At 39.0% G+C, this 18,834-nt stretch overlaps 2 protein-coding genes across 2 annotated transcripts in view; both read right to left on the bottom strand.

Moving 5' to 3' along the window:
• On the bottom strand, positions 1-4,068 carry LOC149018360 (uncharacterized). Its single transcript, XM_089152643.1, has 2 exons — positions 3,930-4,068; positions 1-665 (listed from the first exon to the last, which is right to left on the bottom strand). Exons 1-2 carry the CDS (start codon positions 4,000-4,002, stop codon positions 448-450), a joined length of 291 nt encoding a protein of 96 aa, XP_089008769.1. The 5' UTR covers positions 4,003-4,068; the 3' UTR covers positions 1-447.
• A 1,073-nt stretch (positions 4,069-5,141) lies between these two features.
• TOR (target of rapamycin) overlaps positions 5,142-18,834 on the bottom strand; it is an 84,944-nt gene continuing 71,251 nt past the window's right edge. The window contains exons 46-57 of the mRNA XM_089152644.1: positions 16,656-16,730; positions 16,495-16,561; positions 16,243-16,403; positions 15,929-16,102; positions 15,649-15,777; positions 15,415-15,498; positions 15,267-15,328; positions 15,103-15,175; positions 14,862-14,996; positions 7,627-7,803; positions 7,263-7,534; positions 5,142-5,849 (exon numbers count right to left, since the gene is read on the bottom strand). Of these exons, the coding sequence (XP_089008770.1) occupies positions 5,831-5,849; positions 7,263-7,534; positions 7,627-7,803; positions 14,862-14,996; positions 15,103-15,175; positions 15,267-15,328; positions 15,415-15,498; positions 15,649-15,777; positions 15,929-16,102; positions 16,243-16,403; positions 16,495-16,561; positions 16,656-16,730 (1,428 nt within the window). The 3' untranslated portion in view covers positions 5,142-5,830. The remainder of the gene's footprint in view (positions 5,850-7,262; positions 7,535-7,626; positions 7,804-14,861; positions 14,997-15,102; positions 15,176-15,266; positions 15,329-15,414; positions 15,499-15,648; positions 15,778-15,928; positions 16,103-16,242; positions 16,404-16,494; positions 16,562-16,655; positions 16,731-18,834) is intronic.

Here is an 18,834-nt window from a genome sequence, read left to right on the forward strand (position 1 = left end):
TAGCAATTTAACCAGGCTTGCTTTCAGTGACTGGGGATTAATTTCCAAGTCTACTTTAGTTGTTGCAGGGTTAAGGAAATCACCTTTCGATGGCAGCAGTGGGAGTCTTTTATCGGTCGATCCTGGGGGAAGACGACCTAGGTCTTGAGTCCTGGCTTGTGTATGGGAAAGCAATTTCAGATTCAGTTGCCTCTTATGTTCTCCTTCCCTAATGAAAACCCAAAAAAATCCAGCCAAAATCATTTGTTCATAATCAATCAAAAAGAATGATACTTTGACCATAAAATCCAGATCTGGTTCTCTGACTTCCAGCCCTCACAGAAATTCCTTTGGGGCTAGTCATATTTCTTGAAAAAGTAAGAAAAAAAACATATAGTTTCAATTTTCCTCAACTGAAGGAAGAATGAGTAATCAACTCTCTTTTTATTTCATCCATAAATTGACAAATCAAGCAGAGGCTGTCTTCTTTTGTTGGAAGATGACAGTCCCAACAGGGACAGCCACGCCAAGGCTGAAGGCAGCAAGGACCCCAAGACTCATCTTCAACCCCTGGTTTGACATTTTGTCCAAGTTATACATGTGCTTAGCATGAATGTAGTATGGTTCATCATGGCCATGTCCACCGCTCATTCTCTTCGCCCCAGTTGAGTGGAACCCTCGACTGACTGTCCAGAAAACAGAAGTCGCTGCTTGTGAGGGCATATAAGGGTATAATATAGCAAGTATATGTAACAGAAGAATCATTGGACATAAGCCTTGAGATAAAAGGAAAATAAAATTATCAAATATTGAAAGCCTCTTTTAATCATTTTACAGGAGACAGAGTAAGTTGGGTTTGTCCTAGGAGAATTCCATCAATACTGATTTTCCACACCGAGACAAGTTATCTCAACCATTGAATCAAGCATGGTACATGAAATTGGTAAGTGCAGTGTGGCCTGAAAAAGGCTTCCAAAGCAAATGGCAGGAATCTGATCTAACATACTTCAATGAATTAGGAATGAATTGGGAATATAAGGTCAAAAGTATAAGCATTTATTAGGCAAAAATCTTTGGAAATCAGAAGAAGAGGGACCAACCATACACGAAGTGATTCTTTAAAAGGAATGAATTGTCAGAATCTCAAGCTTTCCGATGAAATGAGAAAAAGCACACACAGTGAAACCAGATGATCCTAATGCTATGAGAAGTACTTATTTTAATGGGATTTAAAATTCTTTTTTTTTTGGTAAATGGGATTTAAAATTCACAGCAGGTGTGTCAAAGGAGAAGCTGTACTTGACAAATCATACAATCCTTCTTTAAATGCATATTGTGTCTTAAGAGTAAAAATCAAAGGGTGTTAAAGATATAAAATCACACACTTGGTCCACAGAGTAGAGTATGCAAAGGAAAAGTACCAAATTAAACATATTGATGGTAAAGGAACACCTTGGAGGCGAGTTGGCAACCCATCATAAGCTGAATGGACCTGGGGCACCCTTCAGCCTACTTGTGGATTGAGGACAGAGCCCAATTAGAAAGACTATTCGAACTTATCAGGACTGCTCTTGTGGCATTCAATCAATTTATCAATCAAACACTGTGAGTTTGAGTGTGGCATCTTTTCAATTGATATTGAGGTTCTTGACAAATAGTTTGGAGGCTACGGGGTTGTGGTCTTTACCAAGGGTCTACCTACTCTATTAACAATGGGTCAAGATTCTTTCGCAGCCAAAGACCTTACTGCTTGGACTCACATCACTTAGTGATCTGCCGCCTTGCTCTCTTGTTGCTTGGAGAACCCTAGGGCAAAAAGGAGGGGGGGGGGATAAATTGGAATTGTAGGGTTTTTGCGATGCCATGGAAGAGGAATTCTGGTTGAAGATGACAGATGAGTGGGAATCAGGAGCAGTACTGCTTGGGCTTCTGTGTCTTGGGGGGAAACTGACAAACTGACGATTCTCTTTTGTCTCCCCCCCCCCCCCACCCCACCCCACCCCAACTTTTCTTCCTCCACTCTCACCCTTATCTTCTGATCGTTGTCACAGAGGGTCTTCTGGTTTGTACCACAGGGCAGTAACAAGGACAGAGTTTTGGGAAGGAGAAGAATGAGATTAGAGAGATTGACAGGTAGGGATTATTCATCTCTGACACCAAATTGGAAGAGTGCCAGCAAACCTGGGAAGAATCACAATTGCAAGGGGAGAAAGAAGTGGGGACACACATGCACAATCACTCTCTTGGCCATACTATCAATTTCAATATTATATTCTGAACTCCTTTCCATATTACAATGCATAAATATAGTCAAGACTTTCAGCCCTATACAGAAATCAAAAGAACCAAAAGTACAACCTAGCAAACTAAGCCATACCAAAGAAAGGAAACCATCCATCTATTCAAATAAAACAAAATAAAAGATTACATCCTAAGTAAACTACCAGCCTTTGCTGGGCCGGGTAGCTGGTTATGGACTTTCAAACAGAAGAGGATACAGCCAGGAATTGGATATCTTTAACATGGATCAATCCTTGGTTTGGGCCTCCACAGTAGGCAATGTTTGTCCAGCCAGGCTAAGGCAACTGCATCAAAATTTTATATCATGGTCAAAGACACGGGTTGGAGTTAACTAGATAATGCAATGATCCAGAGTCAAAGTTTCCAATTGGTTCTGCTTTATATAATTGTTCAAGCAACCTTTGGCAATTCTGGGGGTACAAATAAGCAACTCCAAGCATGCATTACCTCATACATTTTGCAGGAAGCAGAACAAAGCATGTATGAAATTTGCTTCAATTGTTCCCAACACTTTGTATTCGTAACAACCAACCTTCCCCAAAACAATTATAGTTCTTGTGTTGCTCATTGCTTTGGATGTAGATAATAAAAGTTTAACTATTCCATATGACCAATATTTGTAGTTTCTTTAAATCATCTAGTAGATGATGCTTCACCCTATTCCTCTTTAACGAAGGCCCTAATCACTTACTGCCATATTTGGATAGAGAGATTGGTGTTCTGCTTCTGTCTTAATAAGTGAAATCTCTTCATGATGGTTATTAATTGTAAGAGTATTTGCTGTTGTGTAAGAGATTTACCCTTGCCATAATCTATGAAAATACATGAGTGGTTGGCAGCTGAAAATACTATTAGCTGCTATAAATTAGTTGTTCACAAGACATCAATAGACCTTTTGTTCATCGAAATTTAACTAGCTATTGTAGATTAGACAATAAATAGATTAGCCTGCTAATTGCCAAGGCAGGAGACAGAAATTTTTCACAACTTAATCATAAATTATCCTGTGAATTTTCCTTCTTATATACTCACATAGGTACGTTACATCCCAAGCCAAAGTCTAGCTGGAAAACAGGAAAATGTTGCACGCAATCCTATTGTTGCTCAATTCTTGGCATGTTTGCCACACCGTTGAGATGCCCCCCATCAAACACACAAATTAAAGAAAGCAAATGGGCACAATATTCACAATGGTCAAAACGACAACAATCCCTCCACAAGATTCACCTCAAAAAGTAAAAGAGGGATGAATAGAAGATTATAACACATATACGCAAACATCAACTAGATGTGAACTAATTTCAATAAACCTATAAACCCACCAAAATCTATTTAGAGTTCATACATTAAAACGACAGAATTATAATAGTAAGATATTGAAATCAACTAGAACTTAGTATCGACTGTTGCGATTGTAATTAAGTCAGCAAGATCGGAGTTAGTTAGCCTGAGAACTCATTGTCAGTTCAGCATGTAATATGATCTGCAAAGTTTCGTAGTAACAGGTAATTACAAGATTCCCAAAGAAAATTTATGACATCATATAAAATTTCTTAAGAATCTGAAAGTCAAACAACAAAATTCCAACGAATCAGGTCTCAAATGATGGGCAAAGATTGAAATGGAATCCGAACTGGAGAAATTCTAACCTGATTTCGAAAGTAGAGATTCAGAAGAGGTCAATAGCTTTAAGCCTGATCTGAGTCCATTGTTCAAAGCCATGGATGAAAAACTTAAGCTCGATCGTTCTCTGCCAATCGCCGGCTCCTCCTCTTTTCCCTTGTCGTGTTAACGCCTTAACGGTAAGCTACCTTTTAGGAAATTTTTATATCATTCGTTATTGATCCCCTGCTCCGCAGAAGCTTTCTACTGAGTATCCACACTCTAGCTAGATACAGTTGGATTGGAATATGTTCTGTGATACACCTAAGGCATGGATCCTGTACGGTAGGGTGTCGATGGGCCGGGTTGGGTTGGGTTGGGTTGAACCGGCCTAAAGTCTAAACCCAATCTTATCCTACGGACCTAAACCCTAAACCCAAATCCTAATCAACCCTACCCGAACTTAAGAACTCTAAACCTGAACCTTCCTTGTAAGGATTCTTCTATGCCTGATTTGTGACCCATCGAAAGCAAAAGAAGCATAGTTAATGGTCCTAAGAAAATTTGAACTCTTGACTTCCAACTTAAAATGTAAGGAAAATTTCAAAGATGCTCGAAGATAATTTACAAAAAACATAAACACCCTAAAACTATGCCAATCAACAATCTGCCCCTTCTGTAGAACCATTGATTAGTTAGAGGAGATGACGCATATACCTTTAATTGTATTCTTCTACATTCTATAATTTAAAATGATGAATGGAGGAAGAAGGAACTTGTGGAGAAAGAAAGAAGATGTAATTTAGAAATCTATTTTATCAAGGGCACCATTGCAAAGTCGTAAGAGAATAATGGCAATGTAGGAATTATGAAATTATTTGACCATGACCATCGTGCAAATTTAAGAGGGGCTATTGCCAATTTGCCATAGTTTTGGGATGTCATACTTTTTGTCAATTATCTTGAAATATCCTTGAAATTTTTGCCAAAAAATATTATTCTTTACCAAGTAAGCTAATCCCATAAGTTGTTAGCAAGATACTTGATTGAATAGTAATTAAAACCAAGGTTTAAAATATTGTTATCGAGCATCAGATTGTTTAGGTGATTTTAAAAGACGTAACATTACGTATTGAGTATTGTATTTTACTAATCAATGTATTTTAGTGCAATCCAATAGAGATATGCATCAACATGTATCATCACATCATTTGTATCCAATATGCTACGTGTTGACTAATATCGTATTGTATTATAGGATACTTTAAACCTTGATTAAAATATAATGATAGCATAGGAATTTGTCAGATGAAAATTTATGATTTCACTGCCGAAAGTCCAGTAAATTCAATGATGCACCTTACAAATTTTGATGACCTTTAGCATCAGATTTCCAAAATCCTTAGATTGTAAAGATGCCTTTCCAACTACTTTTCAATGATGTAAAGAACAATCACATATCCTAATAAGAAAACATCCAAAATTGTAGGCACCAATGGTGCAATTATCACAGGTTAATAACAATCAGAAACTGCAGTGGCCCCCGAAGAGAGAGAAGTTGTCAAGGGCATTACACATTTACACATGATTAGGTTTTCCAGTTTCAATGAGTTGTTTCAGTAACATTGTGAAACAGCTTTCCCCAGAAGAAAAAGTGCTCCAAATGGATTCATTAAAATGGGGGAAAAAGAAAGAAACACACTCTTCTGATATTGTTTTATCAGGGGAAAAAGGAACACAAATGACTCTCAAAGAACATTTTTTCTTATCTGTCATTGCTTACAGCAGAAAAACCTGATAAATAGATTTCAAGAGAGTCCATAATACACGCCATAGATTACCTGGCTCTAGAAACTAATCTGTACATGCATATAATTTTCATACATAATTACAAAAGCTGCAAACTCTGTACACTTCATACACCGTATATCTACAAATTTGTGGCTGCTCACCAAAATGGACACCACCTGAAAGAAGCCACAGCACGCAAGTGAGCCACGAAAAATGGTGAAGGAAGTTGACAAAATAGCTTGCAAGGTAATGGATTTGCCAACAGAACAGAAGATTTGCCAACAGACAGACCCAAAAAAAAAAAAAAAAAGAAGAAAAATAATTTTAAACAATACAGAGGAGTGCAAGAGACAATCTTAGGCTACATCGACTTCGCATTCTTTTTTACTTTTTTTTTGGGCGGGGAGGAGTTGGTGGAGGTTTTTGCATTCTTGAATGATAGAAGATAACTGTTTCCATAATCTTAGAATGCAAAACCAATCCAGAATGCATACCAAATGCTGTGCTGGCTTAGTGTCTCAGAGAGAATGCATTACAAATGACATGGAATAATAAGTGCATAAAAAAAAAGTCATTGCAAAATACAGCCAGTAGTATGTGTTCTTTTCACATTCACATTTCAGAGCCCCATTTGGAGGGCCTGATATATAGCCTGCTCATTAGACATTATGTTTGCACTCCAACTAACAAGTTCGTCAACTTGAATAAGTGAGGAATTGCATTCTTAAACAGAAAAACTCAAGCCAGCAAAGTCTGTCAAGAGTTCAAGAGAAAAAACAAACTGGATCTTGAAAATTTTAAATAATCTTGAAACTCGTTACTCTCTCTAATAGAATTAATAAATGTATTTTGCTTATATGGAATAAGGGGGCAGGCCTAGGTGCAATGGTCCATGGACTATAGTCGTAGCCTAAGGTCAAGGTATGTATCAAAACAGTCAATGCTAGGGTATGGCTGCATATGAAAAGTGCCCCTGACTCTGCTTGTGTGGAAACCTTCGGCACTGGGTTCACCCTTATTTTGCTTCTAAGGAAACCATTAAACCAGCCAAGGTTTTCAAATTGTGATTCACACTCTAGTTCAATGTCTACACTGCTATACTTCTCATGCCAAGATTGGAAAGTGAAAGACTTGGCAAGTTAGTACTTGAAGTCTGACTAGAGGCCTTGACACAAATGAGTTTCACCTACTATGAACCCATAAGCTGGCTTGACTCCTTGAAAGGGTAGACTTTGATCAATGGCCAAGACTTGGAAACAGTCTCTGTTGAAGAGTGGCAAGGGCTGCATACATTATGACCCTCCTGATGCCAAGCGCCTCATCCATTGGATATGGCCTTTTTATTAAGCTGAGCTTGTAACGGGCCACCCCCAATTACGCCGACCGCTTAACAACCCCCCCCCCACCCCCCACCAAAAAAAAAAAAAAAAAGAGGAAGAAGAAGATCTGTCACCAAGTCCATATCCCGTTTTGGAAATTTATACCCTTGTTCGGGTAGGCTGGACTCAGCAGGCAAGCTGAACATAAATGACAACAGATATATGAAACAGTGACTATAAGAGGAAAGAGAGGTGGTGATTGGTACACACCCAACATAATTTTGACACAGATTCTCATGCGATGTGGCTTGGAGAATTAACTTCTGAACCTGCAACTTTACAGATAAACCATGATCCACTTCACGAGTATCTCCCAAATTCAAGGTACTGTGATCTACTGTGTGTTGGATGGCGCTGGTAGATCCTGACACGGAAGAACCAGTTGAAAAATCACGTCCTGTAAGTTTATTACTCATACGAGCCATGACAACCACAGCACGCTCATTTAGAACCTCATTGGCATCACCAAGATTATTAACAGCCTACAGAAAACCAATCAAAAGAAAGAATCAGCACTCAGAACAAGTAACAGAAGTATTAAATGTTAAGAATACAGTAATACATCAGCAGTCACCTGAAGAAGTTCTCTCTCACGAACGCCTCGTTGAGGTTGAGGAAGCTGTTCTCTACTTGTTGCAGATTCTTCACCATTTACAACAGGCTGGACATGAGTACTTGAATAATTTGCCATTTGAGGGACTTCATTAAAATTGAAAAGCCGCCAATTAATGAGGGGATCATGTACGAAGGCCTGAAAATAGAAGGAACTAAAAATTATCACCACCAGGGAGAAGAATATAAGAAAAAGGCACTTCTCAGCAACTGATTAAATAACTAAATTAAAAGGACACCATCAACAAGCAAGGTTAAGGTTTTTTTAATGCATCCGCCAATACTAACCCATGAGTATCAAATTTTTAGAGTACCACTATGGCACTATCATAACTAAGTAAATATCAGCTGTGAAGAGTTCATAAGTGACCCAATATGGCTGATACTCGAATACACTTGACATATCTCCTGAAAAATATCTAACTCAATCAACGGCTCAAAAACACTTGCCAAGAGGTCATGCACGGCATTGCCATAAATTTTGATTTGGAAAAATCTACTTAATTCATTGTTACCACTCCATCTAGTAGGGCTGATTTATCATCATTTTGGTAATTGAAAACCTATGCTCACAGATAGTAACCACTGGCCACAAGAACAGTTTTCTATTGACCTAATAATTTTTTGATCAGATGCTGATATTAAGTGTCACTTTATGCAATGGACCACTAGGCCAGTGGGAAACAACCTCAATGATTGTGGCAAACATGGTTTCTCTTGCAGTGAGGTATCTATCTATACCCTAAATCTTCTCCAAACTGAAAATGACTTTTTTTGGGTATTAGAATTTGAAACTTTACAGTTACACATGATCAATTAAATGCACTTGTCTGCTTGTACGGGATACATTTTTACATGTTACTAAAACAGAGTGTTATGTTTCAAAATTATATCTTCCATATATTCTATACATTCCTGTGTATTTTCAGTGAATTTCACCCCTCCAATATGATATATGATACATCTCTTCTTAAGTAGCCATTTTTTCCCCTTCTTATAAACTTTCGGAGTGTACATAAAAATAAGGGCAAAATACATATAGACCCCTGAATCTACAATCAATTCCAACTACCCCCCTACTGTTTAGTAGTAAAGCTGAATGATGATATTAGCAGTAAGGGGGTATTTGTAATTGATTTCTTTTTAGGGGTAGTAGATGTAATTGATTGCAAATTTAGGGGGTCTATATGTAATCTGCCAAAAATAAAGACGGCAGATGATTCTTGGATCAAGTGGCATATGGGGGCAACTGAATGACATGCAAAGCTTCAACGTCACTCCATGTGTGGAAATGTGTGTGTGTGAGAGAGAGAGAGAGAGAGGCTCAAAAAAAACTGATGCAGATCCAGCCCCTGATTAGGGACCTTAGAAACCGAGGTAAAGACCCTAACTTTATTTTTTCCACCAAGAATTAGCACTTTCAGTGGCAGCTTAGTAATTCTATGCAACTTTAAGCCAGGGTCAGCAAGGTCATTTAGGTTATTAGTCTAAGTGAGTCTTTTGTTTCAAATAAAAGCCCACAAGTTGGGCCTCTAGTCCGTATAAAGGTCTAATTAGAAAGACCTCTTCTAGTTTCTGTTTGTTTTTTTCAGTCCAAGTCTATTTCCAAGTCCTAATTCTAGTAGAACTTTCTTATGAAAGGCTGTAAATAGCCCAGTAGGGCTTTCTTATGTAAGGCTATAAATAGCCCCAAATTAATTGGAATGAGGCTATTCAGATTATTTCACCCAAAGAAAAACAGCTCAGACACTTAATGAAGTTACTCAGTTTTGAGTAAAATTTGTAACTGTTGCTGCTGCATCTGTGCTTGTCCAATTTGGAAGGTCCAAGATTGAAGAACCATTAGGCTGCGTTTGTTTGCTGGAAAAAAAGGGGTGGGAAAGTTGTACTTGTGGGTCCCATATGTTAGTGGGGTGGGAAACAGGATAGTAAAGTGTGGAAAAGTAATGGATAAATATACTTTTCCACTTTCAATACTTGTTTGGTTGGATGGGGTGGTAAAAGTATTTTAGGTTAAAATATATTATCATTATTAATTTTTTTTAATAAATAATATATTATCATTAGTCTCTCTCTCTCATTTGCAACGAAATGAAAAAGGAAGAAAACCCATGCTTTGTCTCTCTCTCTCTCTCTCTCACCTGCAACGAAATGAAAAATGGAAGAAAACGCATGCTTGCTCTTTCTCTCTCTCACCTGCAACGAAATGAAAAACAGAAGAAAACCCATGCTTTGCTCTCTCTCTCTCTCTCTCTCACACCTGCAACGAAATGAAAAAGGAGCGGAATCTCAGCACCTGCTCTCTCTCTCTCTCTCTCTCTCTCTCTCTCTCTCTCTCTCTCTCTCTCTCTCTCTCTCTCTGCTGTGCGCTCTCTCTCTGATGGTAGTGCCGACTGCCGCTGCTTGGTTCTCTTCTCTTTCTCTTCTTCTTCCTCCGATGCCGCCGGCCACTGGTGATTCCGAAGCTGCTACGTGGTGATTAGAGAAATCAAAGGTGAGATTTGCATCTGCCGCCGTTCTGCCCCTGTTCTGCCTCTGCCTCTGCCTCTACCGCCGGCCACTTCCTCCGTCATCTTCTATCTCCACCGAACTTCCCGCCAACAGTTGTAGATCTCCCGCCAGTCTTGTCAACTCTCCCTCATTTTCCCCTCAAAATCCCATCAAAATCGTGGGGTTTTGAGAGGGCCTGGGGTGGGGAAAATGAGCCTCGACAGGGATTCCACAGTGGCCAAAGTTAGGTGAGTTTCCCACCCCAAGCAACCAAACAGGTAAATATTCGGAATTTTGTGGTAATCAAGTACAACTTTCCCACCCCTTTTTACCCACCCCACTTTAACCCTGCAAACAAACGCAGCCTTAAGGTCCAAGGTGAAGTCAAGCTTGGACACTGGTTGAGGCTGAAAGGACAGCCTTCTACAACTCCAACTCCACTTGAATCAACCTTCTAATAAGGGACCCCATCCAGTTATGTAGCAGCCTATCCCATCCCTCCTCTTCCCTTTGTTTTCTGTTTTTAGCCCGCATCACCGGGTTGAATTACTTCAGAATTCTTCCAAACTAAAGCCACCATATCCCTACCATTCCCTCCTCCTTCGATCCCTGTTGCGGCTCCAAACAGTCAACTAATCCATAAATCTTCCCTTTCTTGATTTCAACACCCTCTTTTCTCTCCAAAATCCAAGATTCTTCATAACTTCAGATTGCACCATCCAAAATTTGATGAAACTTAGTGAGCATCTCCTAGGCAATCAGCACTAGGCTAAATCCAAGTCTCATTCCATTCCACAATAATCTTCCATTCTTTGACCAAATATTTTAAAACTCCTTGAAATCTAACCTAATCTACATGAAGCCTAACATAACTATCCCATATGAAATGACCAAGCTATCAATACATTACGCATATTCATTGTTAGTACCAAAATCATCCAATTATAGTCCATATCACAAAGAACCCCCATAATCTATAACTAAAATTATAAGAAACCCTTTCTCATCTTGCTGAAGTTGGTCTCCTAAAAATCATAGTTAACTGGCCCTCATTCATTTGAGGCTACACCGAAATCCTACCTGGAAAAGGATAAACCTCCTAGTAGTGCAGTATAAGCTGTGGAATGATTGTATAAAAATAGATCTCTGACGAGCAATTGAAAAGCCATTTGTCGGAACTCTCAAGTATACTACCACTTGACTGATAACTCTCATTGATTTTTAGCAAAATACATGTGCTATTGTGTTCTTTATTCTTTAAATAGATTAGATCGTTAGATGTGAAAATCCAGATTAAAAAAACCATGAAAAAAGGCCAAAGCCATCCATTGAATTGTCCTGGGAAAATTCCCAGGTTTTAACTGAGATGGTTGAAATTTCAACCTCATCTCGGTTTCAAGGCTGGTCAAAACCAGTCTTTGAAACCGAGATTTCAATCCACACCAACCAAACCATCAGATCTATCCCAAACTTTAAGCACCCCAACCCTGTCCATTTCAACAAGACAATGTCATGAAATACGCATTTTCTTGAATTTTGGTATTCCCTAAAGCCCTAAAAACAAGACACCTATCTCTTTGAATTTAGCCCTCCAAACCCAGCAAAATTTGGAGGATCATATCCCTGTCATCAACTATATACCTTCCAACTCGGAACATAATTGTCAAACCGGCAAGGCGACCAAAGCGATTGGGGCTCCGTCTAGGCAATTAGGCGACAAAGCGGCGCCTAGGCGGCAATAAGGCGACCAAAGCGGTTGGGTCAAAATTTTTCAATATAACTATTTTTCAATACAACTACTTTCTATAATAAGCTAACCAAATATTCAATAGTCACATTCATCCCAAAAAAAAAGCATTCAAGAATCATAATTATGAAAAATTATTCAAAAAAAGAAAACAAACATAAGTTCATCTCATCAAACCATGGTTGTCAAAGCGTTCGCCTAGGCTAATACTGATTCATTGATTCTTCATGTTGAGTATGGTTTATGCTTCACATTCTATTGCCAACGGGCATGGGGTCCCGCTCACTTTGGGCACGAGGGTCCCGCACACGAAGCAAAAAATAAGTTCTATGTCACTTTGGGCCTTGGAGTCCCTTTGCAGATTGGGCATCAATTAAGCGGTTCAAAACAAAGCGGTTGACAACTATGATGCCAAAGCAATCCCAAGAACTTCAAAGCTATTAACAACAAAAACAACAACAAGCCTTGTCCCAACTAAATGGGGTTGACTACATGGATTCTTGCCTTCCAATCAGTTCTGTTTGAGACCATGCTAGATACAAGGCCTAAGCTATGCATATCCTTTCTCACCACTTCTCTTAAGGTTATCTTAGGTCTACCCCAAGCTCTTCTAGTCCCTTCAATCTAGATTATATCATTTATATGTATAGGGGCATTTATAGGTCTCTGTTGATTGTGATCATGCCACCTCAAACGACTTTCTCAAAGCTTCACATTATGGGAGCAACTCCCAAACCAACTCTAATATGATCATTCATTATCATATTCTTACTAGTTTTGCCACTCATCCATCTTAGCATCCTCATTTCTGTTACACTGAGTTTATCCATATGATTCTTTTTAACAGCCCAACTCTCCACACCGTACATCATAGTTGGTCGAACAACGGTCCTATAAAATCCTTTAAGCTTTAATGGAATACGCCGATAACACAAGACCTTGAACATACCTCTCCACTTTATCCACCCTATTTTAATTCATTGGGAAACATCATTCTCTATATCACCTCTTTTATTTATGATTGAACCTAGGGACCTAAAACATCAAAGCTATTAACTGATGCATAAATCCGGAGTTATGTCTAGCAAAAATGCATGTTATTAATTGTCACTAGAGAGACAGACTTGAATTAGGCTGATGTAATTCTAGTTTGGTAGGAGACCAACTAGACGCAAATAAACTAGGATCTACTGCAAATAAGCAATTTAAATTGGTCAAGGTATTAGATCAAATTAGAATTAGGATTAGGGTTTCATGATGGGGGCTATGCCAAGTGAGTGCAGTGTAGTCTAACAACTAAGGTTTGATGATGTTTTAATGGTTGGAAGTAGCTGGAATTGATTTGAGAGCAACGTAGGGTTATGGTTTCAGGTTTCTAGATTGTTAAGATGGTGGTGGACTGGTGGGGAGAAGGGAAAATTGCTGAAGAAACAGGCAGAGGTTGCAGAAGTACACACTCTCAAAATGAACTCATATCTTCTATTCTAATATCTCCATCAATTTCTGGGTTACAAGCATGTGTTTAAAGAAAAATAGCACATATTCCAGTTGAACTATGTAACTGAAAGATAAAATGCAACTCAAGTTCCAACTCTAATAATTCCTGCGCAGGTCACCCAAGCAAATAGAATGCGAAATGATAAGATTATTTAACCCCTAGTTGGACAAAAAACCATTGGACCAACCAATCAAGTGATACTGCACCAGAAAACTGATGGAATCTATGGTTCAGGACGGGAATATGGGGAATGGATTTAGAATTACTACACCAGGGGTTGGGAGTGAAATTAGAACAAGGTTGCATGTTGTTCGGATGGTTGGTTTGATCTCAATGAAATCTAAGGGCTTCCAAGGAACTTTTTGGGATGAGGTATTTAGGGTTTCAATGAAGAGAATTTAGAGTGCATCCTCCGTATGGTCATGAGAGTATTCCAGGAAAAGGACGACCAATTTTGATGGTTAATATGGTCTCTGCAGATTTTAGGTCTTGGAAGACTGAAAACGAGGCGGTAGAAGTAATGGTTTAAGCTGTATGGGATTAGGAGAAAAGATATGTGGATGTGGACATTGAAAACTTACTGCAGCAGCGGAACAACCTTGGCAGCAGTTTTTTAGTGAACTTGAATAAGGCCAGATCTAGGTCAAGGGCTTGAACAAGATCTTTGAGGAATTGGAATCAAAGCCTCAACTAGAACCACCCCAGATTCACACTGCAGGTCCGCAAGGTGTTGGCTGCATCAAAAACCAATCCTACTAATGAACCACAACAAGCATCAGACCAGAAGGTGTTCCTGGATGAAACGCGAATCCCACCCACCAATACTGATCACAACCAAGACAAACCCCAATGGAGGAAACACTAGCAGAGCATCCTGGAAAGGTAATTCTAAAAATTCAGAGGAAGGTCTTCTTCCCCCACCTAACCTCCAAGTCCAAACCAACCCCCAACCCCCTGGGGAGCCCTTCTCTTTACCTCCTGCATGATTTCTCTGTCTCTTTTATAATCTGGCTTAAGGCCTTCTCCTAGGGAGAGAGGAGTATGATAGTTGATCCCCACCTTGCGGAGTTACATTGACGGTAAAATGAAAACAACTTAAAAAGGAACATTCCACAAACCAGAAAGGGAATTTCATTAAAAATAATAATAATAAATAAACAAATAAAATAGAAGCATTCAAACCAATAAATCTGGTTCAGTTTTAAACATAAATTAAAAACATGTATTCGTATGCTACCTAATTACCCCTAGTTTAGGACCACAAAGGAGGCCTCTTTCACAGGTAACCCTGGTTTAAAGGCGAACATGCATAGAATCCAACCCTAAACTTTTTCCTAAGAAACGGAACAATTTGGTGATGAAGCAGCCTCAAAGGCTTGAATTATCTTTTCTTGAATGTGTTACCTGTCACGCAAAACAGAGAAAATGAAATTACAGAACAGGTCAATCTTGTTTTCCCTACCTCCATCATAGCCATCACACTATCCTTATTTGCTCGGAGGACTTGCATCACATTCTCACAAGTTGAACGAAAGTTGCCTTCAATGCCACTGACCTCCATAGCTTTCACAAGCATTCTAGTCAAACGGAAGGGAACCTGTACAATATTTTAACGTTAGAAGCAGCTTCACACATCCAAGTTGAAACTAAGGAACCATAAATATGAAAGCTCAAAATGAAGTAATATTTGACATATTCCACACCTTCTCTGGAAATTTTTCCCTATTCATTGAAGCTTCAAAGCAGTCACCAAAATCAATATGCAAGATCTTCCCACTACAAAACAAAATAATAGTTAGCTAAACTATACACAGACCCAACCCCACACAGGCACTAAATAAAGGATTGATTAAAGATCTCAAGATACCTAAAGCGATGCAGCATAAGATTACTTGGATGTCGATCCCCCAACCCAAGAAGGTAACCAACCTGGAATGCACGCATCTCACCTGTAAGCCTTACGTACTGACATTTCAGACAAGACCAAAGAATATGTAGAAGTGAGGCAAATATACCATACTCATAACCGCCAAGCTTCTAGTGTAATTTGTCCTCCGGTCCAGCCAGACCTCTGATGTACGACTTTTTAACCATAGAACCTGCCAATGCTCAACATTACTCATCATAAGATACAGATTCTTGACAACACAGAGATCCTAGAACTAAGACTCATCACAAGATTTTTTTCCCACTAGATGGAGTGGCGTTTAAAAAAAATTGCATAAGAAGACATAGAAAGAGAACCACACCCTTGACAAATCATTTCCTTCAGTATTTGCCAAAGCATGCTCAAATACTTCCACTTTAGCTATGAGTGGCAAGTGGTCATAATCCGGTGCAAAGCCCAGCATAAGCTTGTGTTCTTGATTCAACGTGATCTGGAAAAAATGATGAATATAAATCAATAAGATTAACTGATGCAGTGTTACAAAATGATTAAAAATAAAAAAAAAAATAAAAAAAAAAAAAAAAAAAAAAAAGAAGAAGAAGAAGAAGAAGGAAGAAAGCAGCACATATATTTGAACAAACCTTTCTAGCATCCCTGTATTCACGGATAAGATGGTGCAGGGTGTCACAGTTTGGAACCCATCCAATTAAGCCACTGTTTGGAGATAATGGAATGACAGCATAACGCTGAATGGAGAGATCCTTTTCAGCAGTTTTCCTTGAGTTCTCCAGTAGTGTGTTTACCAGGCCAAAAAGCTACAAGTGAAAAAGAAAGCATAATTTTCATGGTAATGTTTATTTATACTGTCACAGTAACCAATCTTAAATAACTCAAATAATAAGGATTCTCTTTATCCATGCAAATGGCAAAATCTGTCTGACAAACCAAAAGATACCTGCATGACACGCTCGTCTTGACGCAAATCTTCATGTCCCTTTAACAAGAAAGCATGGTCCTCCCCATCACTTCCATGAATTGTCAATTTCCGAGGTCTCTGTTTAGATGTTATGACAACAAGCTGTGATGCAAATGAAGCAATTGTAACCACAGGTGATCCTGAAACACAACATATTGGTGCATATTTCAGTACCACAGAAACTGAGTTGTGAACCAAAAGGATATATGATCAGACACTAGGAAACATTACCAACACGGTACGTCCCAGGCACAGCAAGCTCTAGATTGCGACAATCTAATAACTCTGGGGAAACAGACTGTTATAGAATAATTGACGGTAAAGTCAGTACCAAGACTGTGAAGAGATTCAAGAAACTACATTCACCATAATTATTACATAATGATTCTTGCCTGCAAATCCAGTGTAGTAAGGCTAGGTAGCTGCTTGTCTATGCGTCTGAATACATGATAGTAAAGATCCCAAGCCTGGTTAAGAATTTTTAAATCATTAGTATCAGAATGTTGAAGCATCAACAAGGACTTGATTGACAACATCAACATCAACCTCCCATATATGTATACACATTAGTAAAAGGATGAAACAAATGGATAATTAGAAATTAAATAGATAAAATATAACTGGTTCAAATGTACAGAATTAGCAATTACTCTTGATGTCAATCCAATAGAAGCACAATGATAGAAAAGACTGTTAGAGCAGACAAATAATTAGCATTGGAATGATTTGAAACATTCTGTAACGTAAGCTTTTGAGTATATTTGTAATTCCTTATTGTGACGAGGTTCACTTGTAATACCTCACTTCTCTTATTATAAATAGAATCATGGCTGTGCTCTCGTTTGACCCAAGCTGTTATTTTTCTGAACTCCTATTGCTTTTCTTCCCAGTATCAGAGTGGTACTACAGTAAGGACTCTACACAGTATTTTGTCTCTGTTTAACTCCATGCAGCCCAATGTTACCTGAGGCTACCATCTTTTGCAGTTAGTTAAGAGGCCCTAGAAGACTGCAAAGGAAACATATTATTGACTTGGAAATGCAGCCTAGGTGTATGATCTACACAATTGCATTCACTACACTACTCAGCGTAAGCTAAATATTTCACCATATTACTCCAAGCAGTGTAGCTTGTTCCAGGATCTTGACTTCCATTTGACATTTCAGCACAAAATGGACTACTGATGTTGTAGGCTCCAAGTGCGAGGATGAGATCGTCTATGATTTCTTAGACGGTTTGAATATGGTGTATGATCATGTTAGATCCCAAGTGCTCAATCACAATCTAACCCCCTCTCTGAAGCAAGCTTTGGCTTTTGCTCAGCTTGAGGAGAGTCAATGGTCAGCCATGCTTCAGCCTCTTCTTCATGACCAATCATTTCTCTATATAGGGGCATGGAGTTCATCCAACAGAAGCACTATTCTCCCTGATGGCTGTCGTGCTGCTCCTGATCCAGTGAAATGTGAGTATTTTGGGAAGGGAAGGTAAGTCATGCAAGGATTACTTCTGGAAGTTATGTAGTCATCCTTCCTCCTCTCATATATGCGGCCAGGGCCAAGGCTGTTTGAGAACCGCTTTCTGCCCATGTCCATCACACTTAGGTGACACTCCAACAGCCCTCTTAGGCCAGTCCTCATGGGATGAGATGCTTATGCTTTGTCACATGTTGAGAAGGCCCGAGTGCCAAACTCTTCATCTTCTTTAATTGCCCAGTCTCCTACTTCTGGTTCGAATATGTATGCTTCAAATTTCCTGCACTCAAGCATAACATTTATTGTCCACTGAGTTCTGCTAATGTTGCATCTTGGACAATGGGCTTGGGTGGTAGATCATGTGACTGGCTCTTCTAGTCAATTCTCTAGCTCTATACTCAGCTCAAGTGAAGAAGTGTCAAGGTTGTTGAGGTTCCCTATCAAGTTCTCTCACAGAAAGCATCCATCTCTCTTTCTTCTTGTATCCCATTGTCATTCGCTCCATGTCCTAAATTTTTGACAAATCTCCAATCTATTAGTAGCATTACTTGAGGTTTGAACTATAATGTACCTTCTTTCCTTCTCATGGTGTGTTTCAGGATTTAGTGATAGAGCAAACATTGCTCCTAAAAAATGGAGTGATAGCTTAAATCTGAAGGAGGATTTGCTCCTTAAACACCAGCTGCTCTTTAACCTCATGCTCATAAATCAGATTCCTTTGCGCAAAATAGTGTTGCAGACGTAAGAACCGCCACCTATTGATGGTTGATAACATCCTCATAGTTGTAAAGACTTCCTCGTCAACTTGGATGCATTGATCACCTAGGCACTAAGACAACTATGTGTATCCTTATTTTTGAAATGCATGTCCCCAGACCCAGACACTACTAGAGTAAGGCAATCCTCAGAACTGTCTATTTCATCAAATGAATGCCTACTCATGTTTTGGTTTCTTGTTCATCTTTAGACATTCTTAAGCTGTGATACTCATTTGTCATTCTGGGCAGGTCATTGGCATGGGATAAGATCTGGCCAAGATCCCAGTGAGATCTCAATATCCATTGTACTCAATACTAGATCCCCAGTGAACCCACAAACA

The sequence above is a fragment of the Hakea prostrata genome, chromosome 4 (assembly GCF_041222555.1).
Source record: "Hakea prostrata isolate BN-2017 chromosome 4, UWA_Hpros_2, whole genome shotgun sequence".
NCBI classification, from domain to species: Eukaryota; Viridiplantae; Streptophyta; class Magnoliopsida; order Proteales; family Proteaceae; genus Hakea; species Hakea prostrata.